This window comes from Temnothorax longispinosus, chromosome 5 (assembly GCF_030848805.1).
Source record: "Temnothorax longispinosus isolate EJ_2023e chromosome 5, Tlon_JGU_v1, whole genome shotgun sequence".
In the NCBI taxonomy this organism is placed as follows: Eukaryota; Metazoa; Arthropoda; class Insecta; order Hymenoptera; family Formicidae; genus Temnothorax; species Temnothorax longispinosus.
In genome coordinates, this window is record NC_092362.1 from 2,115,873 (window position 1) to 2,143,625 (window position 27,753).

At 41.4% G+C, this 27,753-nt stretch overlaps 2 protein-coding genes across 2 annotated transcripts in view; one reads left to right on the forward strand and one right to left on the reverse strand.

The window, feature by feature from the left end:
• Positions 1-711: 711 nt before the first annotated feature.
• On the forward strand, positions 712-4,487 carry LOC139812817 (uncharacterized). The gene is made up of 3 exons (XM_071777912.1): positions 712-787; positions 973-1,007; positions 1,742-4,487. Exons 1-3 carry the CDS (start codon positions 712-714, stop codon positions 4,124-4,126), a joined length of 2,496 nt encoding a protein of 831 aa, XP_071634013.1. The 3' UTR covers positions 4,127-4,487.
• Positions 4,488-20,395: 15,908 nt separating this feature from the next.
• The window catches only part of Thw (chitin-binding domain protein thawb), a 39,011-nt gene continuing 31,653 nt past the window's right edge, over positions 20,396-27,753 (reverse strand). The window contains exons 7-8 of the mRNA XM_071777907.1: positions 23,292-27,651; positions 20,396-22,654 (exon numbers count right to left, since the gene is read on the reverse strand). Of these exons, the coding sequence (XP_071634008.1) occupies positions 22,371-22,654; positions 23,292-27,651 (4,644 nt within the window). The 3' untranslated portion in view covers positions 20,396-22,370. The remainder of the gene's footprint in view (positions 22,655-23,291; positions 27,652-27,753) is intronic.

A 27,753-nucleotide genomic window follows, 5' to 3' on the forward strand; every position in this document is an offset into this window, starting at 1 on the left:
GTCATGTCAATCGTATTTGCTCAGTTACACCTATTAATCTATGTCAAAGTAAAGTCACCATTAGATCTTAATTTATCAACGTCAACGCCTGCGGATATCGACGTACGAAACGTTTGATAATTACAGTTATTCATCAAGAACGATATTCATGGCGATAACAGGAAAGATTAATTAAGATTCTTATAATTCATTTTGCTACTTGTGTATAACATTTATCGAAGATTTTTTTCAATAGCTTTATAATTAGCAAATGAGATTTACTAAGAAAAAAGTATTTAAAGTTTTTCTTTCTGATCGCACAGGTTTTCTACATAATAATTGAAATAAATGACTTATTTTTGCGAACATCACTCCATAAAGTTGAAGTTTGAGAGAGATCACCATCTGGATCTTCTCGCATGCTCAAGAACCAGAGTTCTGTATCTACTTAACAAGTAGCTTGCGTGATCCGCGGACCGGCATGACGGTGTCATTGCGAAAACGCGCACGGGAGTCTTCACAACTCTCGTGTAACACAGCACACGCACTGCAGCTCGCTTATCTTTCTCTCTCTCTCTCTCTAGCACGCGCGGTCCTTTCTTCTGCGTTTATCCCTCTTCATTTTTTTTTCGTGATTTACGTACGGCCAAGCGTGCGAAGAACCCATAACTTCACCGTGCCTACGCTCTAAGCGCGCTCGACAATGCTCCTTAATTAATTAGACGGGAAGTTATGTCAGAGATTTTTCAAGACACATTTCTCTTCTGTGAGACTCACACGCAACTTCACGTCATCGCGACGAATTGCGGTAGTTACTGGAGGCGACTCGGCGACATACAGCCGTTAGCACTTGAGAGATAATTGATGTCATAATAAAAATTCTTACTATGATAAATTTGTAACGATCTCGTAACAACAGCGTCAAATAAAGATCGCGCAATTTGTCAAGGTGCGTGACCAAAAATAATACTGTCTTGTTTTTATTTGTTTCAGTCTTGCTGGCTGTCACTCGTACAGCTCTAGCTCAGGTAAGTAACTCGCTTAAGCATATTAGATTATGTCACTAAAAAAAGAAAACTTAAGATAATAGTGTCTTTTGACGTAATTCGCGAATTCGTTTACGATTAATTTATTCGACTCGAAACTTAAGCTGCGTTTTCACATTCTTTAATCTCCATTAGAAAAGCGGTACATAAAAGTCGATGTAAATCAGCGTGATGTAGTCATTTCAATTTTTCACGATCAACACATCTTTACTCCTTCTTTCCCATCTTATGAAACAGCATTTTCGGTTGCGCAAGTTTAAACACTCTCATATTAATCGATCGTGACTGTAACTGTTGTAACTCCACAACGATCACAATGATCGAGGATGCGAAGACGCTCCTTCGTACTTTTCTACCAGCACGATTCTAACGATGTCGGAATCCATAAATCTGATATAATTAATCGTTCAAGGGTATCATGATTTCAATGAGCTCATGATCTCATGAGCTAAAGTGATACCAAACGATAATAAACCTATTTAAACCGAATTATACATTATATGAGTAAATTGTATCAAATATGAGTAAATTAATATTGTTTAAAATAATATTTAGTTTCAACGTTAAAAATGTCGATAATAAAAATATGAATTATGTAATTCTTTCTTAGCAAAAAATGCTACATCTTTTTTTGTTTCTTCACGAAATATTACGTATCTCATCTATTCTATTATGATTTAGTGGACATTCTCTATATATGAGAATTAATATTACAGACTGACGAGGGATATAATTACCCTAGGCCGACAAATGGACTTATACCAGGTACGTCAGGCGGAGGTCCTGGCGCTAGACCAGGAGGATATCCATCTGGCGGTCCAGGGGCACCTGGAGGTCCTGGTGAACAACCTCCTGGAAGACCAGGTGGTTACCCAACAGGACCATCAGGATTTCCAGGACGCCCAGGTGGTGTTCAACCAGGTGGGCAGCAGCCTACCTTTCCATCGGGTCAAGGACCTTCTGGTGAAGGATATCCTCGTGGACGGCCATCAATTCCATTTCCGAGCGGTGAACCAACAGGGAGGCCAGGAACGGGTCAAGGTACACCGAGTGGACCAGGTGGGCGACCAGAAGAGTTTCCAACAGGACCAAGTGGTGGATATCCTAGTGGCAGACCTGGTGGACAAGCACCGGGCGGGTTTCCAGGTGGACAAAGACCTTCTGGATACCCAAGCGGTGGGCCCGGCGAAGGAAAGCCAGAAGGTCCTGGATATCCTAGTGGTCGGCCAAGTGGACAAAGACCAAGTGAAGGATTTCCCGGGGGACAAGCTCCTGGAGGTTATCCCGGTGGAGCACAAAAGCCTAGTGGCCCGGGAAATGGATATCCTAGTGGAGGGTCATCAATTCCATTTCCGAGCGGTGAACCAACAGGGAGGCCAGGAACGGGTCAAGGTACACCGAGTGGACCAGGTGGACGACCAGAAGGGTTTCCAACAGGACCAAGTGGTGGATATCCTAGTGGCAGACCTGGTGGACAAGCACCGGGCGGGTTTCCAGGTGGACAAAGACCTTCTGGATACCCAAGCGGTGGGCCCGGCGAAGGAAAGCCAGAAGGTCCTGGATATCCTAGTGGTCGGCCGGGTGGACAAAGACCAAGTGAAGGATTTCCCGGCGGACAAGCTCCTGGAGGTTATCCCGGTGGAGCACAAAAGCCTAGTGGCCCGGGAAGTGGATATCCTAGTGGAGGGCCAGGAACTGGCTATCCTGGAGGTACTCAAAGACCTGGCGGTGGTCCAGGCCCTCAGGGACCAGGCGGATATCCAGGAGATCTTGGAGGTCAACAAGGCCCAGGTGGAACATCTCCCGGCGGCTATCCTAGTACTAGACCAGGAACGCAAAGACCAGGAGGCTATCCAAGTGGTCCAGGCCCGCAAGGACCAGTAGGATATCCAAGTGGACCAGGAACACAAAGACCAGGAGGTTACCCGAGCGGCCCAGGCCCGCAAGAACCGGGAGGCTTTCCAAGTGGGCCAGAAACACAAAGACCAGGAGGTTACCCGAGCGGCCCAGGAGGAGTTCCAGGTGGACCAGGCCCGCAAAGGCCAGGAGAATTCCCAGGTACTGGCCATCCGGCAGGTCCTGGCGGACCCGGAGGACCTGGAGAATACACGCATGAAGATGATGGATCATATGACGAAGGTGATTATTCAGCTATTCCAGGCGAGCCTGGTCGCGACTATCCTATATACAGTGAAATTCCGGAGACCGGTTTTCGCTGCGATGCCCAACAATTCCCTGGTTATTATGCCGACGTGGAAGCCCAGTGCCAAGTTTTTCACATATGTGCCAACAATAAGACCTACGATTTCCTTTGTCCAAACGGGACAATTTTCCATCAGCAATTTTTCGTTTGTGTATGGTGGAATCAATTCGACTGCAGCTCCGCGCCAAGCCTTTACTATTTAAATGAAAATATTTATGATTATTCTATAATGGGAGCACCAAGTCAAGGACCTGCAGGACCCTCGAGACCTGGACCTAGTCCAGGAGATTTAGGCGCTCCTGGTGGCCCAGGACCGGGACCGCAAATTCCATCTGGTCGACCAGGACCCAGTTATTTAGGTCCGCCGCCAGGAGCACCGGGACCTCAAGGACCTCAAGGGCCTCAAGGGCCGCCACCAGGCGGGCCAGGATATCCTGGAAGGCCTCCTGGCTCATCGACAAGACCTCAAGGACCTAGTCCGGGTTATCCGGGACCGGGTGGATCATCTCCAGGATATCCAGGACAACCTCAAGGACCTACTGGTCCGCAAGGTCCAAGCGGCTTCCCAAGTGCACCGGGTGGTCGTCCACAAGAACCTGGACCTAGTAGCCCAAGTGGATATCCTAGCGGTAGACCAAGCGGCCCATCGTTCTCTCCATCAAGTGGTCCGCAAGGTCCAAGCGGCTTCCCAAGTGCACCGGGTGGTCGTCCACAAGGACCTGGACCTAGTAGCCCAAGTGGATATCCTAGCGGTAGACCAAGCAGCCCATCGTTCTCTCCATCAAGTGGGCCTTCTGGGCCAGGAGGTATTTCTGGAAAACCTGATACGGGTTTGCCGTTCCCACCGCAAGGCCCTGCGATGCCAGATCGTGAGTACTTGCCGCCGCGAATTGGATAAACATGAAGCTAAACTTTCAATCGGCATCTAACAATGATTCCCACCGTTGTTGATGACGAATAACACGTGTAAATACGAGCCTCTATACTTGCGTAATCTAAGTGATATCGATAATTCGTATTGCATTTACTTTTACATATAGGAAATCCGATTATTCTGCTTAACCGTTTACTCATCCTTTCTGAGGTTTCCACGCTTTCAGTTGATGCAGTTTATATTGTTGCTTATGTATTAGTTTCCGATTAGTTTTACTAGTAAAAAATATTTATATAAAAATATATATATACATATATTTACATATTAATATTTATATTATATACAAAATATACATAAAATACGTTTTAATTCAATATTAATATATTATAATATACACATATAATTTACATTTTACTATTATAGTAAAACATAAAAATATTATTTTCTCAAATTATAGAATAATTTTATAAATTTAAAATGTTTAATTGCAATATAATTTGCAATATAATTGCAAATAATTTGTTTCTCTGATTTATTTGCCATCTATTGTTATATTAAAAGTAATTAATAAATCGTACGTTGATCTGATATACAAAAAATATTTTTTATGTTAAATCGCATCAAACAGAAGTATTTAACGGAAACCTTCTAATGAAATCATGAGTAAATAATATTAAGACCTGTATACTGGATATATTCATTGTCGTCTAATTGAATCATACTAATTAAATTAGAAACATTAAATTTTTATTGTTATTAAATAAACGTTATACTCTAATCCAATTTTATCCCTACACAGAAACAAAAATAATTATTGACGTTATTATTAATAGTAATATTGATATTTAATTGCCAATGTAATAATTATTAAAATTATTATTATTGTAACCGATATTATCGATTACTCTATCAAAACCAGCCGAAGACGTTGATGGAATATATGCAGTTTGTAAGTATTAAAACGCGACGTATTTATTTATTCAGCTTTAATAAAAATATAAACCATACCACTTATGATCTTATTATCAAGAGATGAATCGGACGTCATGCGGATATGATCGGCACTTAGATTTTTGTACGGTTAGAAATAAGATTATATCGATTAAATGTAATCAAACACGTGAAAACGCGTAATAAGGTGCACGGTTTAACAATTTAAGGCATTCTTGCCTTAATGAAGTGTCATATAATAACACTTTTAACACAGTCAATTATTATATTTATCAAACACAATGTAATTGATTATGAAACGTACAGGACACAATTTTTAACGATTTATACGACATATTTTGTTAGTATAATTCAAACTACAAGTTTATATTTATAGGATTGCAATAACAAATATTGTATAAGTAAATTATAACACATAAAACTGCGAGTGTACTTTTTACAAAAATGTTTAAAATAACTTTATAACTTAGCATTTTGGGCGTCATATCTTTAAAATGGAGAAGCAGCGCAATTATCATTTCGACAAAATATGATAGTACCTAATTAATTTCCACGCGATCCAAAAATAACGAAGCGGTGAGAGTCCGATTTCTTTCGAAGAGCGTATCATTGTCATATATAGTTAAGCAAGCAACGCATGACATAATTATATATACATATACCTATATTTTTATAACAATGGTTTGAGACTCCTACGTGGGATGCCATTATGTATATTTTATGCGCGAAATAAAGGAAACACCTTTGCAAGAATTATGTTGTCTCTATTCACTATAGGTCCCGCGGGTTACTGTAACCCGCGCGAGAGACGAGTAACACATACGTGCGTTACTACATATTGCCTTTCCCTTCCCTCTCATTACTATAATTAGTCATTTCAAATTGTTCGTGTCGGGGGTAGGTTACATAAATTCGTGTATGCGCGCGGGCTACGTGTGATCATCGTTTCGCGATTTATAGTTGCGTGTATTTCGTAACGCGCCGTCTCTTGTCTTCTGAGAGATGCGAGCCGCGGAGTCTCGAGCCGGGTTGGTTGAGCGGAGAGTCAAGTCGAGTCGAGTCATTCGACAGGCAAATGATTTTGCGGATTCCCATGGCAGTGACGTTACATTAGATAAACGTGTTGCGAGAGGCTCGCTGCGGTTCGTTCACGCGTCTTAAATTGTCTGACATAGTTAACTGGGTCGTACGAAATGCCTCATCCTGCTATTCACATCACTCTCGTCGGATTGTTTCAACGACGCGGACGACGCGCCGTCATCCCGCCGAGAGAGAAAGAGGGAGAGACGAGGAGAAATGACACTTAATCATACCGGGGGTATCAGGTGCGATGGAAATAGACGCGCGTAAGTTGCGGGATACATGTCGAGATCGGTATATACCCGCAGTAACCGCGTATACAGGCAATTCCAGCCAGTTAGTAGTATCGCGCGAATAATCAGACGCCCGTTGCTGCAGTTTGTAATGAAAGGAGTTATACGCAAAGCCAATTAAACTTTGGTCTGGAAAACGGCTAGCTTCGGGCGAGATAACAAAGGTCAATGGCTAATTAACAACGCGTAACAATGCGTACAAATTAAGAATGTAATTTGTGTGCACTGTCGCGTTGTAAATGCACTGCATATTGCATACAGTAATCGTTTTGTATAAATGGCTTGATAATTAATGAAGACTAGATACGAAAAATCGCTCGCTTCGCGGCTGTGACGCATCACGGATTTTTATCCCAATTAAACGATAAATTGCACGAGCTGTTTTATCACTACTAAAAGACATTTTTTTTTTAAATAATTTTAGACAAAAATTGAACCGAGAAATATCAAAATTAGTTCAAATTCAGTTAATATTAATTAAAATACATAATTTGTAGTAATTATTATTGCCAAGAACTTTATAATTATTAATAATAAATTTTATAACTACATATTATGAAAATTCATGAAATATCTGCTTCTTTTTCATAAAATATTAGGAGTATTTTCTGATAACGGAATATGACGGTATAAACTAGAGATAAATCTTCTTTCTGGAGCATTAAGAAATAATCAAAGGATGCAAAATAAAAGCACGATGCAAATTGAAAATGTATAACGTAATACATTATGAGTCACTTTTCATGAATACATAATGGATGAATTCACGACGAAACGCGAATTCCGTTTCGTCAGCGCACCACGAAGGTCCCGTGGAATATATGTATTCCGCGGACGGTCTCGCTTGAACTTATTTGGTGCAACGGCAAGGCGATGGTCGTGTGAAAAATGTAGAAATTAATGGGAAGGCGCCGCGCGCAGCCTGGAAATTACCGGTCCGTTACGCAAGCCAACCTTGGATGGCACGCGGACCATCTTGCTCGAAAAGTAGACCATCGGAGCGGTGATAGTGACGGATCACCTGTTAACAGATCTGACTTGCAAGCCGACCTTTTGCAGCTGGTACCGATCCCGCCGTAGACACGCAGCATTCGACTGTATTCGTTGCGCGAAAATAGAAATAGAAGCGTACACCTCTCCGTCCCTATCCTTCGTATCTCTCTCGACCAGCAAGCATTACCGTATGTGTAGTTAATTGGCGTGCGTAATTGAGCTTTACCTATATGCATAATGGGGATAACTGACGAATCAGTCAAGCGAAGAAAATCTTAATTCAAAGATGATTATATCACGTAGAGCACGGTGAAATTTTACACGCAATTTACGTGATGCTTTTACAACGTAGCACAACCTGTTACTTTGTAAAAACGTTCCGTAATGTAAAATAAGTTAATTAACTGAAACTGAACGAGAGGTAAATGAAACATTTTCACAGAGAGAAGCAGAATCTCGTAGGAAATAATGATTTTAAAATGGAATCATCTTTGCGTAATAATAAACATACGTATAAATTATGAAAGGAAGTTAAAGTGCTTCATTAAGAACATTTCATATTAAGAACATTTAAAACGCAGGCTGTTTTGGAGCTTAAAGTGAGAAAACATTAGCTCTGTGTGAAACGCTCGTTAATGATAAATTTTAGCTTTCAAGGATTGATGTTCGCTGCATAATAGTCACGTGCACACTCTCGAAACGTAATCTTTTTTTTTTGGCCGCTCCGAGATGCGCGTATGTACATACCTAAGGGGTATCACTCGATGGGCATGCCGACAGAGATGCAGCGATGACGAAATTTTTCAGCTCCTCAACTACCGACTACATTATTGCATCTCTCCGTGATACGATACGAACGATGAAACTCGCTGTCACGTAAAATAGGACGAAAAACGGCGGGCAGCAGATGGCGTAGCCAATATCGCAAGGCGATTTATGCAATTTCTGTAGATTGTAAATTGCAAATGACCGCGTGTTGCGGGATCCTCGGTTAAGGCAACACGGTTGCCTTTGTAAATTTTACGAATCGCGGGTCGAACAACGTTCGCCTTATGGCGCCGCTACAAGAATCGATACATTCTCTCTCTTTCTCTCTTTCTCTCTCTCTCTCTTTGAGCTTTACGATTTACGCGATAAATAAAAGTGCACGCTGTGCAAAATATGCCGCCGTTGCAAAATATCATATGCACAAGCTGTCTAGTCATTGTGCGTAATGATAGCTGCGACTTTTCAATTATAGATTCTTTGAGAACCTCCGAGGACCACTATACGCTCTTTTAAAAACATTGTTTTTATCGTACTTAATTTTTATGGGAAAAGTACTCCGCAATTAACAAAACTTCGTTGTAGCGAAAATAACTGCAGCACTAATCTAATCTAAACAAGTGCTGAAACTGGCATATGTACGATCACAATAGAGCAATCTCGCAGGTACTCTCAGAATGCATTTACGATGACGGGTAGCAACGTTATGTGATGAAGCACGATCGGAAAGGCAAACGGGTTTCAATCGGTGCGTGCAATTCCAAACGTCGCGCAATGCGAGGCACGACGCGCAACCGGTTCGTGGGGTCAGTAACTGTCATTGTCAGGGTCGACCGCGGTACACTGTTCGCAATAGACGCATTGTCGAAGCGTGTAATTTGGCTTCCGCGAATAATACAATGCGCCATGCAGCGCGTGACATTTATCGCGAGACGAACGACCGGCGGATTTGATCCGCATGGAGAACCGGTCGAACTGAAATCGTGAAGAGAAGTCGGAAGACGGTTTCGTTCGTCGGATGAATAATAACATTAATAACGGATTGAGCAAACGTTACTTATACCTTTAGCGTCGGCCAGTCACTCGCCGTGCGGCCCGAATCGGCTTGATTCACACTTTAATGGCCTTTCCCAATGGGTCGCGACCTCCCGAATGCGGGAGCGAACGAGAGACTTAATACAGAAGTAAGAGAACTGTAGCAATTATGAGCACACGTTTAAATATAAGTAATGCAGCTAGTGCAATTTGTGCAATTTCTGCAGATTATAAATTGCAAATAACCGCGTGTAATATATTCTCTCATTAGTGATTAAATCTATTAACTGTAATTTGTCTAATAAGAGATTCGTATTTATCTTAATCACTTGCAAACTAAAGATACATTTCTATAAATATATTCTTCAAATTTATTTTCGTTAATTATTTACTGGCGAAGATAAGTTTGAAGATTAATTTAAATTTATTGTTAAGTCAACATACATTTTTTTTTAATGTGTTCACTAGAACATCCGAAAAAAATTGCTCTCGCCTTCTCTTAAAGAACGTTCCATTCCGATGACCCAACTCGAACTACAGATTTCACGATAAATCTGACTGAAGCTTGACTTAAGCTTGCTTGCTCATGTAAATTACTTATTGCCGTGATCGAACTATGACCCTATATATCATCCGACCGCGACTCTTCCTCGACTGCGGTGGACTGTTGGTTATACGATAAACGCGGCTTTACTGTGATTGCGAGGTATTCGGCATAATCTTACCCGGTTCCCCGGTAACGAGGCGCGTTCGCGATAATGAATGCACCGGGCAAACCAGGCGCCTGCCACCTACCAAACCAGGAACCTAAAAGGAGGCATCCCTGCGATTAGACGGCGATATTACGACAGAGCACTTTCTCCGTTACATTAGACGAGAGCCGATGACAGAAGAAAGCGCGAGCAGCACATCCCCGGCGCGGATGTGCATATACATATAGAAACGACCATCACATGATCCGATCTTTGCGAAACTAGGACGAACCGTTCGATCGATGTATCAGCCTTGCGAGGAGCGTGACTAACGTTCTTACGTGAGACTCTCGAGCCGCAGAAGTCATCGTTCACGCTGGCGGCGAGAGAGGGAAAAAAAAGCACCGACAGGTACTTAGCATACGGACACCGAGGAAATTTGCAAGAGTCGATGACTTCTGCGAGATAGTCGCAGAAGCTGAAGGGATATTGTTTGGCCGTTAACGTCTAACGTGTGCGCGGGACGGTGCATATGGTGTGTGGCAAGAATCGATATCGGTGGCACAAACGGCGACAACGTCCGCGTAACTCGGAATTTAACAAAGGGAGAACGAAAGCACAAGCTTGTGCGGAGCACAAGCGCGAGCTTTCCGTTCTCTCTGAAACGTCGCCGTGCCTGTGCAAGTCCCTTCTTATCAAGAAAGGCCATTATTGATCCCGGGTTCTATGCAACCCAGAAAACGGGACACTTTAACGTAGATTGCAAATTCAGCGATTTTAAATGCGCCGGTCTTCCAATACTTCAAGTAGAACAGACATAGGAAGACGGATATACAAACTGTCGTCCTCAATCGTAGCCCTTAAGGCTCTTATAAAATTCTCCTTTTTTCCCTTCATCAACAGATTTTTTTATTGAAGGACTATTCGTGCTTGGGGGGACCATCCAAGTCTGCAATCGTAAGACGGATAAGGTTAATGATAAATGCTTCCTCACTCGTGACGAAACGCGCAAGACTAATCGATGCAAACGCTCGTTCTTACTCTTAATAATATCTAGTAATTTATTAGGTACGTCAACGAATACTCGATTTTTTCCTCAGCGAATACTCGATAAAATGTTTAATTACGTAGTTAAGCTAATGTTGAAATCAAAGTCTCTTAGCAAACGTACGTCTTGAAATCACTGATTCTTTGGATTCTAATTGAGTCTAATAAAATTTTAATTTCACAAGTTTACAAGCTTAAATTATTACTTATAAAAGTAATTTTATAAGTTTACAAAAATTTAATTTTACGCTTGACATAATAAAATATTTAACTCTTTTAATTCAGCCTTTCCTCAGATACTCTTTGAGAACTAATTAATTTTTATATGATTCTTTGTTATTAGAATGTAATCTAATTCTTATATTCTTATAATATAATCTAATTCTTGTATTTTATTTAAAAGCAAATTTATTAAATTTGAAAGATATCTATAAAGAAATTTCTCTTTTGCGGACAACTATTCTTCGAAGAAAAAGCAATGACCTGTTCTCTTCCAGGTAAAGAATCTCGTGGAAGGCAGTAAATTTTATCCAACTTGAAAAGGATGAATGTCTGAAATAAAGCTATTACTTTTCATACTAGCTGCTGAGATATTAACGCTTTGACTACGTTTGCGTTAGAAATAATTTTTAAAGAAGCCGCGGTGCCAAGAGTAATGCAGGAAATGTAAAAAAAATCTCGGATCTTTCTTAGTATACCCTACAAGTAAATGCTGGCGACATCGATCATCGATGATACTCGAACGTGGAAGATATCTCATCGGCACGTAATAAGGAGTGTGAGCTAATGGTCTTTTAATGACTATCATACCGCGTTTGCACAATTGCTTATTATCTGATCTATTACACGGACCATTCATACGCGATCGAACGCGAAAAATTCAGTGGTGCGCGAACAAATCGTTCCGCTGGTAGTTAAACGCGACCATCGGTCTGTAGTTCATTTTCATCAAATTTGCGCTCAGCGTGTACTCATTGCGAGACAGCAAACGAACGGATTACGTCATATCGCGCAATGAGCTTTCGATACACCATGTTTGAAGCATATCAGAATTACGAATCATTCGAACGATTATCATTAAATTGTTTAGAGAAACGCAATCGGAGCGACAAAAACGTACGTTCAGAATTAAACGATTAAAAGTTACACTTTCCAATAGAGTATAATGATTAAAATGAGAAATCACATAGAGTGAAATCGGATTTGTTCCGTTATTACAGAACGAGGCAATAAGTTAATCGAGTGTGGAACACGTATCTCAGGAATTCCTCGTTTAACTGTCAAATATTACGTGACTTGTTAATAAAACATAGATGAGCAAGATTTTCACATTAAGATCCATTCCGTATATGTTTTTTTATTTTCTAAATCTACCAATGTGTTTACCAATTATGGCATAATTACAGCCGATTAAATGCAAGATTCTACGAGGGTATTAATCGAGGACGGATGATCGTCGTCGCGACTTACTTGGATTACTATAAAGACCACGAACTCATTATGAATATCTACGCGCACGTTCGTCGACGTGCGCGATAAATCACTATTATTAAGAGTAAGAGGAAGCGTTTGTATCGATTAGTCCTGCAGGTTTTGTTACGGCTAGGCTGAGAAAACAGCCTTCATCAATCTTTGAACATTTGCTTTATGATTAAGGAGTGTGTTTAATGAAAAAAAACCAACACATGCTTAGAACCATCGTTCTGAATAAAAAAGATACCATTAAATAAATGAACTTACGACTTCTGAAAAATTTATTACATTTCTTATATTTAATATTTATTTTTTATGAGATTTTTTATTAAATTTGAAATTTTATCTCTTTTCTGAAGAGATACAATAATATAATCTTTTTTGGACGCGAGAATACAATATAATCTTTTCTAGACGAAAAGATACAATATAATCTTTTTTATATTAGATCTCCTCTATTTAATCTCTATTTAATCTCTACGAGAAAATACGTTTTTAAAAATCAATAATTGATTTATATATCTTTACAATCTGCTTTATATGGATAATCAATTTTTTATTTTATAGCTGCAAATATTAAAGCTATCTCTTAAAGTTATTTTGCGGTTCTAATTAAAATTAATTCTCGATATTGTTCTTAAACAAAAATATTATTAAAAATTATAAAGAATGTAAAATAATCCAAGATATATAAATTTACTTATATCTTAGATTATACTTGTGCATCCCTTCTACCAATATCTTATTAATTACAAACTCAATTATTTTCACGGATAATTGGATATCGATTACTACACGCCGCACATTGCAGGCACTTGTAGAACAAGGATAGAACAATAAAAAGAGTTGCAAACACAAGGCAATCTCGATCGATTTCTTTACAAACGAAAATTTCTCTTTTTCAATAAATGTAAAGTATTGTGCAAATCGCACGATTGTATAATCGCGTGTCGCACCGCCAATCATTAAGGGAACAAAAGGATCGTAAAAGACGCAAGAGACTCCGATGCTCGCGGCATTCCAGGCACATAAAATAAATTCCTGTATTCCGCACGAATCATTCTTAATAGCAAACTTGTCTTACGAACGGCGATATACGCGCAAGCTCAACAGCGATCAATCGCATAACAGCACGCTCACGGATAAGTAATAATGCACCGATGCAATATCGCTTCTCTCCATACAGTGCAAACATATGATTTCACTTTTCCCCGGATTACGACAACGGGAATTATCGATTACCGTGGCGATGCGAATATGACATTCGGAATCCATAATACAGAAATGTGATTTAATGAGAGAAATTCCAAGGCATGATTGCGCACACGAGGATGATATAACTTTACTCATCGGACATTAGCTGATCATTTCTCGTCGCTAATCATACGCGACTTTTTGTCGTTTATATATCACGGTACGGTCAGTTGCGGTTTTCTTGATATGTATACGGACGACAAATGTCTCTCTGGAAGAAATTCGTGTCGCTCTTTTTCCGGGGACGGTAATGAATAATTGCTATTAAACTTGATTAATAGACCGCGCTGAAAAACGTATCCAGGAACAAATGATACAGTAGCGGCGTAAATCGTGAACGTCGTGTACAACGTCACCATAAAATTATAGCCGATGATCTTAAATCATGCAATTGCGTGCGCAAGCTCATTGTGTGTAGTTATTTTTCCGTAAATCTGATTTTTAGCCTAAAGAGAATGAGCTAGAAAGTATGCATTGTCTCTCTAGATTTCCTAAGAAACATTTACAGAGTCTATAGTTTCAATCAAAATTAAATTTTAAATAATTTAAAATAAAATTTAAACATATATAAATAGAAAAGAACAAACTAAAACGTAAAATTATTGCACACTATAAATTGAATATTTCAGTACTTATTCAGCCTCGAATTTCTGTTGGTCTAAAATTACAGTCTGTCTCTCTGGATTTTTAAAGGAAAATTTGTACTCTATAATTTCAACCAAAATTTAAATAATTTTAAATAAATTTTAAACATATAAATAAAAAATCAAAATTAAACGCAAGACTTAAGATGCATCATAAATTGAATATTTCAGTGATAAATCTCAAATTTCCGTTGAAATCGAAAAAGAGTAAAACGTTGACCTTATTTTTGCATCTTTCGCGTAAATTTAATTTATCAAATAACCTATTTTCGTAATAACGAATGAAAATGAATTTATCGCCCAAGCAGATGTTGTATGTATACATCGCGAAACTGTTATCTACATCTTCGAGCTACCGAGCGAGGATAAATAATTGCACGCCGATCGAAGGATCTCCGATCGAGAGTACTCTCGCCGACATCCTCCGACGCTCTCGATGACGAGGCTCGCGCCTAAACGTAACACGCGTGATTGCTCTCGCCCGGACGCTGCCGCCAACAAAGACGCTTATCCGATATTATTATCGGATAATCTGATCGCGGACTCATCCTCTCCTCTCGCGAGCGCGAGCGGTTGACATACTTTCCATTAAAGTGGTACGCGCCCGGCGTGCATGCGGTCGCGGAACCCAGGCATTCTACCTTGTTGGTGGTAAAACACGGAGGGATTCAGTGGAGGCGCATCCGCGCGGAGACGAGACCGTAGCTAACGAGCGCGCGATCTACGGCGGAATGCAGAGGAATTGGGGAGAAAGTCGCGCGCGCGGTGCTTCACCGGCCGTAATAGGCCTCTGGAGGAGGTGTGCGCGTGATGCGCCGCACCGCGCCACAGCTCGTTCGTACGAGTCGGATGCAACCTCGGCGTTGCAGCCTCGAGATGCCACCTCCTCTCCTAACGTCTTCAGCAGACACGAGGATGATCGATGGGGGCAACGCCGGGGATCGCCGCGCGCCGTTGTTCGCATAAATTATGACGCGGCCAGGATAATGCCGGAGGACGCGCATGGAAGGATTCTCTTTTTTAATCACAACCAAGAGAAAGGAATATATCGGTGTTTATTCTTCCATGCGCGCGTCGGTAGCCTCTAATTTCATTATACTGAAATGAAGCTGCGACATGATTTATTTCTCGATGCAGATAGCGGGATTGTGTAACAATCAGATTTTAATCTGATTATTAAGGCGAGAAGAACGTTCGATTACATTTATTTTACTCTGTGAATGCCTGTCTATAGATGCCTGTCTCCGATTAAATTGGGAATACAGTTGATACAATTGTTTGCAGCAAATTATTGATTTTATGAATAAAAGATTATGCTCTCAGAAACCAGACGTTTCTAGTTATTGTATATATTTTTAGAGTTATAAATATATAAAACGTCACTCGTTACATCGTGATGTTATTATTACTACGCTAACTTTCTCTATTTGGCTTATATTGAGCAAACCGAGCGCTCGGAAACATTTCTCATGTGTTAGAAGACGTGAATGCCCAGCCTTGGGTTACCGCGGGCCGAGATTAAGATAGGCGGTATTCGGCGCTAAATATATGTGGTGCGAATCTCGGTAAGTGAAACATACCCCGTTCAGATTCGCGAGGTATAATCAAGAAGGGAGCCGGGAATGTGCTAACGCGCGGAATAGCGCTCATTTCGCTGCTCGATATGCAAAAGTGGACGAATCCTCCGGCATGGGCATCCGCATTCGACGAAAGTGATCGAGAAAGAACGAATCTACGATCACGGGTTAATTGCCGCCTTGCGCCGTTACCTCATCCGCACGTGACCTCTAGCATCGTTCCCCTCTTTTTTATTTCCTGCCGTGAGATTGCTCGAGATTCGGTAACACACCGTGTCATCAGTGCTAAAAAGAGGCAGCGATCCGAATCGGTATGCAACAAGTATTGGCGCGCGGTGATTGGTGAAAGCGTTCGATAATTTGTTGGTCGGAGAAATGGCCACGTGGTCCATTGCAAAGTATATCATTTGGGCGCATAATTGAGCTCCCGGATTATCGTTATTAATAATCCGATGTGTTCTTCGGTTCGATTACGCGAATATGCAGTTAGAATTAAATTTGTCGTAATTTGGTAAATTATAAAACCTCCTAAAATTATTATAATTATTTTAACGATGTAATAATGACTTACGATAGCATACGAGGTAGCTTGTACAAGAACGTAAACTTCCCACCGCATATTTTTCTTCACTCCTCGCATATTTTTCTAAGAAGAAAGCAAATGTCTCGATATACGAATGTTAACATAATTTCGCAGAAAAAAACGATTAGCTCTATTTGTCATAGCAATTTTTCAACCAGTCAAAGAATGAATACGTCCCGCTAGTAAAATACCGGTTAAAACCGATAATTCCTTCATGATCGATAGGAATGTAGTAAATCATAATCTTTCTATCTAAAAATTATTGTATCCTTAAGTGTAATAGCCGGTTAGCAAGCTCTAACCTTTTGGCTCACTTAGCACGCGATGAATGCGACGAGCACGAGAAATGTTAAATGAAAAATTAGTCGAGCTTTAGTATCTTTAGGGCAAGACGCGCATGTAGATACTGTTCATGTAGATATACCGTTCACGGTATAAAGATCAAACTCGAGAAATCTTTGAAAAAGTAAAATGTCTTATAAAATATAAAAAATGAAATAGTATACAAACACCTTGCCTTCCTCTTGTTTGTAGGAAGATTTCTTAGTAACTTCTCTAACTGCTTGGTATCTCTTCCCTATTCTCTTTAGAACATCCAGTAAATAGCATTCTAATTGTCGACGTTTCTTACACGGTTATTATGCAAGTATGTGCGTTTATACGAATATATTGGTGAACATTTAATGTTTCGGGGCGCGCGATCGAGTCAACGATCCATATTTAAACAATAATCCACACGCTACTTGACGTTACAAGGGGGCCGATAAGCGCTCGTAAAACTAAAAAGCCTTAATTGAGCTCCTGGCAATTGGCCAACGCGCCGTAATCTAACCGCGTACTCTGCGAGAGTATATCGTGGCCGATTGCATCAACCGCGACCTTTTACCGCCTCACCAGTAGAGCGCGAAGATAATTGTACAGACGGGAGATCCACGTTCGGAATCGGACCGGCCTCGATCCCAGATGTGTCCCGTTCGGGCTGTATGTACAATGAGAATCATCTGAAAATCGTCCGAATGTCGAAAAAAATCTGCCAAGATTTATTCAGGTAATTTATTTAAGTCTCTGTCGACAAAGACATAGACTCGAAAGATAGCAAACTTGAGGAAAAACTTTTTACATAATTTTTTTACCGTCATTCAAAACGCACGATTTAAATGTTTAATCTTTTCTTATATAAACAATGTAAGAAGCTCTTTTTATATTTCCTATCTCGATAGCTTTCTGATTACAACGACAATTGAAAACGCACAACGAGTGAAATAGAAAAGAACTTCCACTGAAGAATTTGATTCTAAGAATTTGGAAAAAATGCCGAATAATAAAATTATAATTCTTAAAATTAATTATAACTTCTAGGAAAAAAAAAGAAGAGCTCGCATTGAACAATGCTCAAGTTTCACAAAAGCGTGCATATTTGTTACGCAGTGAAATACTTACGCAAGTTTTAACTGTTCGGAAAAGGACTAGGTCAGCGTATAATGTAGACACGAGACAACATCATTTCCAACGGAAATAGATAATCTTGGCCTTCTCTATCGCGCAGATGGATTTCCAAATCAGTCGTGCGACAAACTCACGATTATATATCGATCCAGTTCTGCTCATTTTATATGGAATTTTTTTTCCCGTGCCGCGGTGTCGCCAAGAATCGACTTGTGACGTGTACCGTCATTAGATTTGCGCGTGTTCGCACGATGTTATCGCCTATTACGTGAAATTACTATACCGATAGTGACTATCATTACTTAATACTTGGATCTTGCATAGTGTCTGAACGCACGTCCCTTGCAGCATTAGTTTAAGTGCATTTGCGACTATCTGAACAGTCGGTCTCTAGCAGATTTTTAAAGATAATCCTAACAGGCTATAATTACGTAAATAAATATCTCGGTAATGCAACATATTATAATGCATTAACTTAAAAAAAAAAGAAAGAAAAAGTAGATTTTTTTATAGAAGTAAACAAAAGCACTATACATGTGCGAAAATAAGATTGTTTCTAAGATATCCTGTACAGCTTTACATCGTGTTAAACACTTTTGCGAGTGAATATGGTGTTCGTTCAAGTATAATTATCGGGTAGTTTCATTTACATTTGCGGAAAAAGCAAGATGTTGAAGGAGTAACGATCTTTTTCCTGCCTCTTGTAACTCTTCATTCCGGATACCGATCTCCGGACATTAATTTGAATATGTTGCGTCGAGGCGGCGAATCGATCTCGGTCTTGCTGAAGGCGGATGTCCATTCGCATTGTAGCGAAGGCAAAAGTTGCGCCACGAGATATCTGAATCCGAAAGACTCCATGCTTGGAAAGTTGGCCAACTTAGATATAGTTCTTTTATATTGATTTACTTTCGCAATTATCGTCAAAAAATTATTTTTACTTTACACCGAGCTAATATAAAAAATAATTAATAAAAGACCTGAAATTTTCAGACAATTATTTTTACGATAAGAATTAATTTAAAGACTATAAACACAATTACTTTGGGGGAAATACCTATTACTATTTGTATACCATTTGTAAAATATTTAAAAAATTGTGTAGCTACGCTAATGTAAGCCAGAATTTAAATAACATTTATTTTATTCATATAAAGAAAATATTTGCAGAATTATTTACCCCAATTATTTACATCTCCGTCATATTTATTCCTTAAAAGTTTCACGATCTGTCGCTTCTGGCTACAGCCACAGGGCGAACGAGCGATCAAAGCGTGACGCGAAAAAATGCCGTCCTTGTAGGGTAGTTTTGTAACCATGTAATAGAAGATCGTATGTATCTATACTTACGACGCTTAAGATCCTTAAGATCCTTAAGATCTACAAACGTACCTACGTCCTTAGAAATATTAATCAGCCATTTGTGCAATGGCCTCCGACCTGAGTGCGAATCTTCGCTACGATCGCTTCTCTCGCGTTTCTTCATTAGGTCGATTGAAATTGTATGCGTATTCTCTCGGGCATTTTTATGACGCGTTACGGAAATCTCGTTGCTACTCTTTTATGACGCCGTTAAAAGTCTGTATCTGTTAATTGCGAAATACGCGTTAATTTCATTTTTAAATCGGAGCGTCTAAGCCTTCATATAGAGCTCGCGGACTGCGAGATTCCAGAAAATATACTTTTGTGAACGTGCGTCCGTGTATGTGATAAAGAGGAGGATTCCCTCTGTTTTCTGGATGTTTGTGCAATCGTTGACGACGGTGGTCGCGTTTCCTCGTGCTTGTTCTTCCGAGGACCGTCGCAAAAACATTAATGACGCTCATTAATCTGCGTGAGTTATTAACATGTTGCCGCGCTGACATGTGTAGCGATCTACATATATCAAACGTAAATGACTTCTTTAAAAATTTATAGCTCGCGTTCTACTTTCGACGGTAATGACGTTTTCACTTCAGCGAATTTAAATTTTCATGGCGAATTATCCACTAAAAATATCAAAGCTTTTAAAACATAAAATATCGTAAAAGCAATTATACCTAATTGTACCAATTTAATAATATAATAATATTTAACTTACATGTGTCAATAATCTACGTAACAAAATATTCCAATCGCATTATTATAATCTCAAGATTAAACCTTAATTCTATACCTTTGATGTACCATTCAAAAAGACACAAAAATAGATAATAAATTATATATACATATTGTTATATTGTTATTTATAATAAATTATTTAAAATATGTTACTGTAGTAAATATACATATATATATATATATATATATATATATATATATATATATATATATATTTTATAATATTAGTAATAATGAACTGCCGTACACACCTGAATCGTATTATAGAATAAAAAGTATTAATAAAAATATTAAAGTCCTTATAAAAGTATAATATTATAAGGGACATATATTATAAGTACGTGATAAGTAGAACACAGCTAAACAAAACCCTGTATATATTTATTCACATACTGTACAAAGGTATATTACATAAAGTCGATACACAACTACACGCTAAATCGCGTACTTAAATAATGACCTAGAAACCCCATTTGGATCGTTTCGGGATCGTAACGGAAGCGCATCGCCGACCTCGAAACTGCCCAAACGAAAGAGAACGTTACCAACACCGTAATTTCAATTATATGAATAACTTACTGTTAGCCGTAGGTACGTAGGAATCGCAACACAGCGAAGGCGAATAAATAATTTCACGTGATCCGCCGGAAAAACCGTACGGATCCCTTCTAGGGAGTCTTTTTGTAATACTGAACAACAGTTCGACGGTCAGTTTTGGACTGACAATGAGTAGAAGTTCCGACGCGTACATTCCGCCGAATATTCAATTCAATGCTGCCGGCAAAAAAATTAATACCGCCCAGGAGTTGACGCGTATTTCGAACGAGGACGATAGTGACCTCGTTGAGGGAAGATACGCGAGGGAGAAAGGGTTGAAATTGTGTCACGTAGAGTCCGACCGGTACAAATAACCATAAGCGTACATGGTGCAATTCACCACGTGCCATCACATTCCGCCAATTTCATGCATGCAATTCAACGAAAACGAGTTGCAACTTGACGATGTACCTGGCAACATTATGAGAGGAGCGTGAACGTGTCAAAATGTTTACCCCCTTTTTACGTTAGCATGCATGGACAATCAATGTTTTTTTACACGAGTACATATACTAGGAATATAAAAAATTAATGTAAAGAAGATCTCTCACATATTCTATATCAGTAATTAAAATTCGCTTCTTATTTCAAATACGTAGTCATATATGTCTATACATCCAGAAGATGTAAATCAAAAGATTATATAAAGTTTTGTCAAATTGTTTTCCAATAAAATCAATTTTTTTCTAAGCACAGTTACTATATATATGGTACTTCGATGATTGTGCAACGCAATTATACGACAGCCAGTTAAAAACTTATAAAATTATATAAAGAAGAAACATTTAGAGAAACTTTGTTGTTATATCATTGCGTGATAAACATAAGTGAAACGTATAAAATTACCTTGCTTAATATGTGCGAACTTCTTTGATTATAGAGAAGAGAGAGTAAAGTTGAGTGTATAGCGTTCACGCAAAATAGCTGAACAAAGAGGGACGAAGTATGGCAGGCGTTTTTTTTTCTTTCTTCAAGTAATAGTTGCCGATGTTTCGAGGCGATCGATGATTTATTCTTAATAAAAAGGACGGCGAGCAATACATAATCTTAACGTCGGACTACAGCCGGTTAATTTATTATATTGCGATCTTGTCCATCGATGATCGATCGGGACTCCGCATATTAACCGACACGAGTTTACGCTCGGTCGCGGGTATCAAGCAGCCGCGGCTCGGATTTACATTACCGAGATCGATCGTTACACGACCTGCTTAATATCCGCGAGCGCAGATGTCAATCTCGGCCCTAAGTTAAATCGAACTTCGCAGCGGCGTTATCGATCTAAGTTCGAAGAAGCCAATCCTCTCGGCTCAAATCTAATTTTCCGAGTACCGCATGCAAAATGGTACAGTTCAGTCAAGTTTGATAATGTAAGTATTCCAGAATCAATAATAACTAAATGTTGTCGACTTCTGATAATGGTATTCGACAAGAAGTACGATGTACCGTGTCTCTCTCATTTTCTCTCTTGTTTCTCTCACGAAGAAACGCTTGTTGTAAAGCAGATTCCTATTTGTTCATGGGCATCGATTCATGGGCCGAGATCAAAACCGATTCACCGTTCGGGGCTTGAACCCTCGAATTTAGGCTAGATGGAGTGACACGGTGATGGGTGACAGCAACGATCTACTCCGACGTATCGACAGGTGGACGTCTTCTTATAACTCCAGCGAGATCTTCATCTCGCGAGTCTTCCGACGCGCGCGTAGTTCCGATCGGTCGTCGATTATGCGGCTTCTCAGCCCCACTTAGCAGCTATTGTGTAGAGTGACCTGAGGAGCTCGAGGGCTCGGCTGTCAGAAGCGGTGGCCTCGTTCTCCGATAAGGAATTATTCGTCTCTGAGACAGCGTCGTCCGATCTTCTAGAGAAGACGTTGGCACTCTCGGTAGTCGTGCGGAATTTCCGTCCCGTCCTACTGCGAAACGTAGTGATGGATGGTGCTGACGGCGTGGGTCTCACGGATGACGCTCGGGGAGTCCTCATTGTCGTGGAATTCGTCGAAGCAGCCACTCGTGATTTAACTACAAAACAATAAATCTGTGTTATTTAACAATTAATAAAATATAAGCTGAAGAAATAAATAATATCATTTGTTGTGTAAAATTGGTGACAATTGTATTTTTTACATGTGCAATATTACATTATAAGTATAAGGAATACTGTTTTAAAGAAATAAAGAATTTTACTGAAAAAAATAAGTAATTTCTTATTTCATAATAAAATCATATGTTGCAAAGGCATTCTAAAAATAATAATGTGTGAATTAAGAAGGCAAGATTAATATCAAATTTAAAAAATTATAAAAAAAAAAGAAATATTCTTATTTTTTATCTTTTCAGAGATATCCTGTATTCTTACAATGCTATCTCGCGCATGTTAAGCAATTAATGAAATTAACTTTATTACACTGAAAATTATCCGTTCATTAATAAAATAATAACAAAACATAATTGATTACATCTCAGAATACTTACATCAACTATGTACACGACCAAAATTAATTGTCGACAGTATTCACTATTCTTAATATATAGTGTTTATCCAAATAAAGCATCTTTATAGCTTTAAAAGATAACTAGAGCGCCAATTAAAATTAATGTTTGCATAAAATATTCTATAAATAAATATTATCTTTAATAAATACAGTGTAATACGTACAAATCGGAAGATTAAGTCGGTTGATGCTAGCGACGATTTCTCGCGACTCCTCCGAGGTAAATTCGTTAACGGGCATCCTCAGAAGTGCGTCTAACAGTTGCTCCTTCTCCTGCTCCATCGTCTTGTTTTTGGGCCCGTTGCAATGATTTATCAGCAATAGCACCAATTGCCTTACCATCGCGTTGCTGTCGGCCTGTTTCATCACTCGCATCAACGTGTTCGTGCTAGTCTCATTCAGATTACCGAACATCTCATGCGCCTTGATCACTTCATTTTCGGTGGCATTGAACGTGCTGCCTGTCGTAAATGGCAGCAGAGTGGAGGCCAGGTTATCTCGGGGGACGGCATTGGTCGACGTCACCGAGGAGGTAATCGTGGTGGTTATGCTGGACCGCGTTGTGATGATCGGAGTCGGTGTCGCTGTCTTTTCCGAAAAGGTCGTTGGCAGCAGAGTGAATGTCACAGGCGAATTGTTGTCGCTCGTCGCCCATTGCCAAGGACTCGGTGTGCTGGTTGTCCGCGGTTCCGTCGTCACGTCGTGATCTACATTGGACAACGTTGGCGATCTCGTGGTGCTCGCCGCCACGGTGTGTTCCGACTCTCCGTTAATAGCGTCACCGGTTGTGTCGGGCGACTGAGTGGTGCCGACGTTCGACTCTAGACCGTGATTAATGTGCCGAGGATCCACGAACACCGTTGTCTCCCAGAGCTGAGTGACCATGGGCGAGGAAGTCCAATGATCGTTGTTCGGCAGGCTGGAGTGTCTTGTGGTCGACGCGTTCGCCGGATTGCTGGAGGTAGCGCGAATAACGGTCGCGGTATACGGAGTAACATCGCTGACGGTCGCAGTGACGGGATCCAGAGTCCCGACGTCGTCCCGAATTGTCGTCGCCGCCGTTGTCGCCGCGGGTTTGCGAGTGCCTTCTACGCGATTGCTTTCCGGCTTGTAACTGTTCCTGAACTTGGCGTACGAGCTACGAGCTGTAGCGAGAGATTCCGGTGGCGCTGTCGTTGAATCGTAGTAACGTATCCTGAACGGCTGAACGGTGCTGCTGACGGTCTTGTAGCTGGATTTGCTTCTCGGCAAGGGCGTCGTCGAGCGCACCGCCTGATTCGGCAGGATGCTGTTCGACGCCTCGAAACTCTTCACATTACCGAAACGATGATAATGAGGCGGTGTGAGATTTTGAACAGGTTTATCACCAGCTGAGCCTCTACCCCAGGTAGGCGCAGTCGTTCCTAGGCCAGAATTCTGAAAAGACGCCACCGTCGACGACGCCACGTATTTGCTTATAGGCGTAGCGCCGATCGGTTTGACGTTTTTACCGTAAGATTGGAAGGTTGCCGCCGTGTTATTATGGAAGCCACCAATCTTATTTCTGCCGTCCTCGTCCAACGGGAAATAATTGTCATAGACCGGTGACAAGTCGGTCGAATCTCTTGTATCGCCATCGTAATTTTGAATATCGTTCATGGTGGTAGTGAAAACGCGATTCACTTCGAAGGCAAACGTATTACCACCCTGCGTCGATGATTCAACGTAATCCCCCGAATCGTATGACAAAGCGCTAGGCGGTAACAACGTCGTGCTCGGATAGTAAATTGGCCTTCGTGTTTGGCTCTCTGTTGCGTAATATTCATCATATGGCGTCGTATAGTAAGTCGAATACGATCTGTCGGTGGTGACAGGCGGCTGTAAAGTGGTAGGGAATATGGTGGACGGCTTGCGTCTTCTGTCGGTATCGTCCGAAAAATCCAGAACTTCATCCTTCTCCTTTGTCACCGACGCGAATTCTTCCGCAGTGGTCGGATATAACGTCGTCACTTCGAACTGATCGTCGTCGACGGTCGTGGCCGGTGGTTGCGTGGGCCTAATCTCCGTGAGCACTTTCTTGAAGGTATCCGGATCTTGCAGATACGCCGACAAAGCGTGAGTGAAAACCTGGGCCAGTTCGCGCAGCTTGGTGTTGTTCGCTCTATGCGCGCCGTTCACTGGACCTTCGCTCTGCTCGAGCTCTAGATCGTCGTCTACCTCGCCGCCAACGTCATCGGCTTCCGACGTGAGTTCGGTCATCGTGGCGTTTCCCTCGAGCGCGTTGTTCAGATTGAACAGCTCGATGTACGAGGAGATGGTGTGCTGTGTAAGAATACTGGTCGGTAATTCGACGGACGAATTATGCGAATGACCACCTTCCCTACCCTCGACTTCTTCGACACTCGCGGTGGACTCGACGGTTTCGTTGGAGTCAAGATTGTCGCCGGCCGTGGCGAAATACAGAGCTAACGAGTGCAAAGTGGACGGACCGAGCGCGGAGGGCCCGTTTCGACCGTTTCCGTCCTTTGCATCGATCTCGCTTAAAGTTTCCGCGTCATTTTCTAGACCTTGAAGAGAATGCAACATGCTGAGCGCATGTTCTCGTTCGGCATACGGTCTATCCTCCAAGGACGTTGGTGGTTTGCTGCTGACCTCGGGTAAATAGGTCGCTCTGCTTTTGGGCTTGCTCGTTACCGGAGGCGATGATTTCACTTTCGGTATCAGATTGCTCGCGGTCATGCGATAATTTGTCAGGGTGGGATTGTACGTCGGCACGGTGGTCGGCGGCTTCGGCGTCGGAGTAGTGGTCATCGTGGAATAAACGTAGTTTTTAGTGAAAGGTACGTATGGGCCTAAAGTGGACATCACTTTCCCCTGTTTGTAGGTAAAACTGGTGTCGTAAGGGCTCAAGGTCTTGCTGGTAGAGCTGTTCTGCTGATGAACGTTGGTGCTTCTCCACGGCTTCTCGGTCGAGCTGATCGAATTTTGCTGGAAGCTTTGCAAAGTTGCGCGCCAAGGATCCGTCGTTGTGCCTTTACTTACGGTATTCGCGAAACTGTTTTCTTTCTGATAATTGGCATGGGTTTGACCACGAGAGTCTCCGTAAAATGGCGTCGACGAAGGAGACACGTTCTGACTGACGGTTGAGGTGACGTTAGCAACGTTGTGCCGATAGCTCTCTGTATTCACGTACGGACGCGTAGTCGCGAAAGAAATATCAACGTCTCTCTGTTCGGTCACCCTATTATCAACGTACTGCTGAGTTTGATAATTCGCGGGGGCCGGTGGCACTCTCCCTATGGCGGGAGGAGTCCGTAGATCGCTGTACGTGTTGAAAGACGTAGTTGGATACTCCTCCGCGGAGGAAGTCGACGTCACAGTCGCATCGGTGTCGGTATTAGCGTACGTAGTTTCCGGAATATCGCCGTGCTTGTAATAGGGAGTGCTGTAGTAAGACGTCTCGGTGGTCGGCGTGTACTGCAACGTTGTTTCGTAAGGTGGCAATGTCGTTGTCCTAGGCTTGTAGATAGGAGTGTACGTAGGCCCGGGGTACGGCGGGGCACCAGTTTTTGGCGTGAAAGACACCGTCTCCGCCTCTTCGTTCTTCTGCGGCGTTAAAGTGGTCGTCTCGTGACCGCGATAGTCAGCAGTGGTGTGATCTCGGTAATCGTACGAGTGATAATAATACTGTCGAGTGTTCGAGGATTTGCCAGAGTTGAAGCGATTTCCTCCGCGATTGGATACGAAGGCGGCGCTTTCCGCGAACTGCTGATACTCTACCGGAGGCGCCGCGGTTGTGGTTCTAAAAGTCGTCGTCTCCATGTACGTCGGCGTAGCTTTTTGCGACTGGCTGGAACTGAACAGATTGTTTCGCGTTGAAGTCCGCGACTTCGGGTTACTGAACGCCGGCTTCTCGTTGCGCGGCGTATTCTGATAATGATCCTGCGTGTTGCTCTGCCGGCTATCCTGGAACTTATTTCCGTGCTCGTAATTGAATTTGCCACTCTGCGTATCCAGCTGATTTCTCTGCCTGCTGGTCTGATAATTCGATCCGCTATCTTGTTGTCGCTGCTTCGGCGACTGGTCGAAGTTCTCGGGCGTCGTTTTCTCGTTAGTCCGTAACGCGTTCGCATTGTTTTCCTGGTAATAGCGACCAGAATTACGAGTGTTCTCGAAAACGTTGTTCGGTCTGAATTGTTGGTTGGATTTCGATTCATCCTGACTTTCCGGAATTTGATTCTGCTTGGCGGCGGACTGACCATACGGATTCGTTCTGCCGTTTTGTCTACCGTCGTAGTCGACGTTATCGTAGTAATCCGCGTTACTTTGCTGCTCCGTGCGATGATACTCGGACTTCATCTTTCTCGCTTCCGCACGTTTTTTCTCTTCCTCGGCCAATTGCTCCGCACTCTGCTCATACAACTCCGTGGACCTGCTGCAGTCCACTTTAAACCACCAGTCGCATATAAGTTGTGATTGCTGGAAGATAGTGCCGTTGGGACACAGGAACGAGATTTTACGTCCATTGTCGCAGATGTGAAATACCTGAAATTATATTCAACTTCGGTGACAAGTGCGTTTATCGAAAGGTCTCTAAAAAAACGCTACAAGTAAAACGCTATAAATGCCATTAAATATATAATTTTA

What these genes read in the sequence shown, in the direction of transcription:
- LOC139812817 (XM_071777912.1), top strand. Translation starts at nt 712, where the DNA reads ATGTCAGAGATTTTTCAAGACACATTTCTCTTCTGTGAGACTCACACG. An exon ending in CGTCATCGCGACGAATTGCG is followed by an intron (nt 788 to 972) that starts GTAGTTACTGGA and finishes TATTTGTTTCAG; the next exon opens with TCTTGCTGGCTGTCACTCGT. An exon ending in CTCGTACAGCTCTAGCTCAG is followed by an intron (nt 1,008 to 1,741) that starts GTAAGTAACTCG and finishes TTAATATTACAG; the next exon opens with ACTGACGAGGGATATAATTA.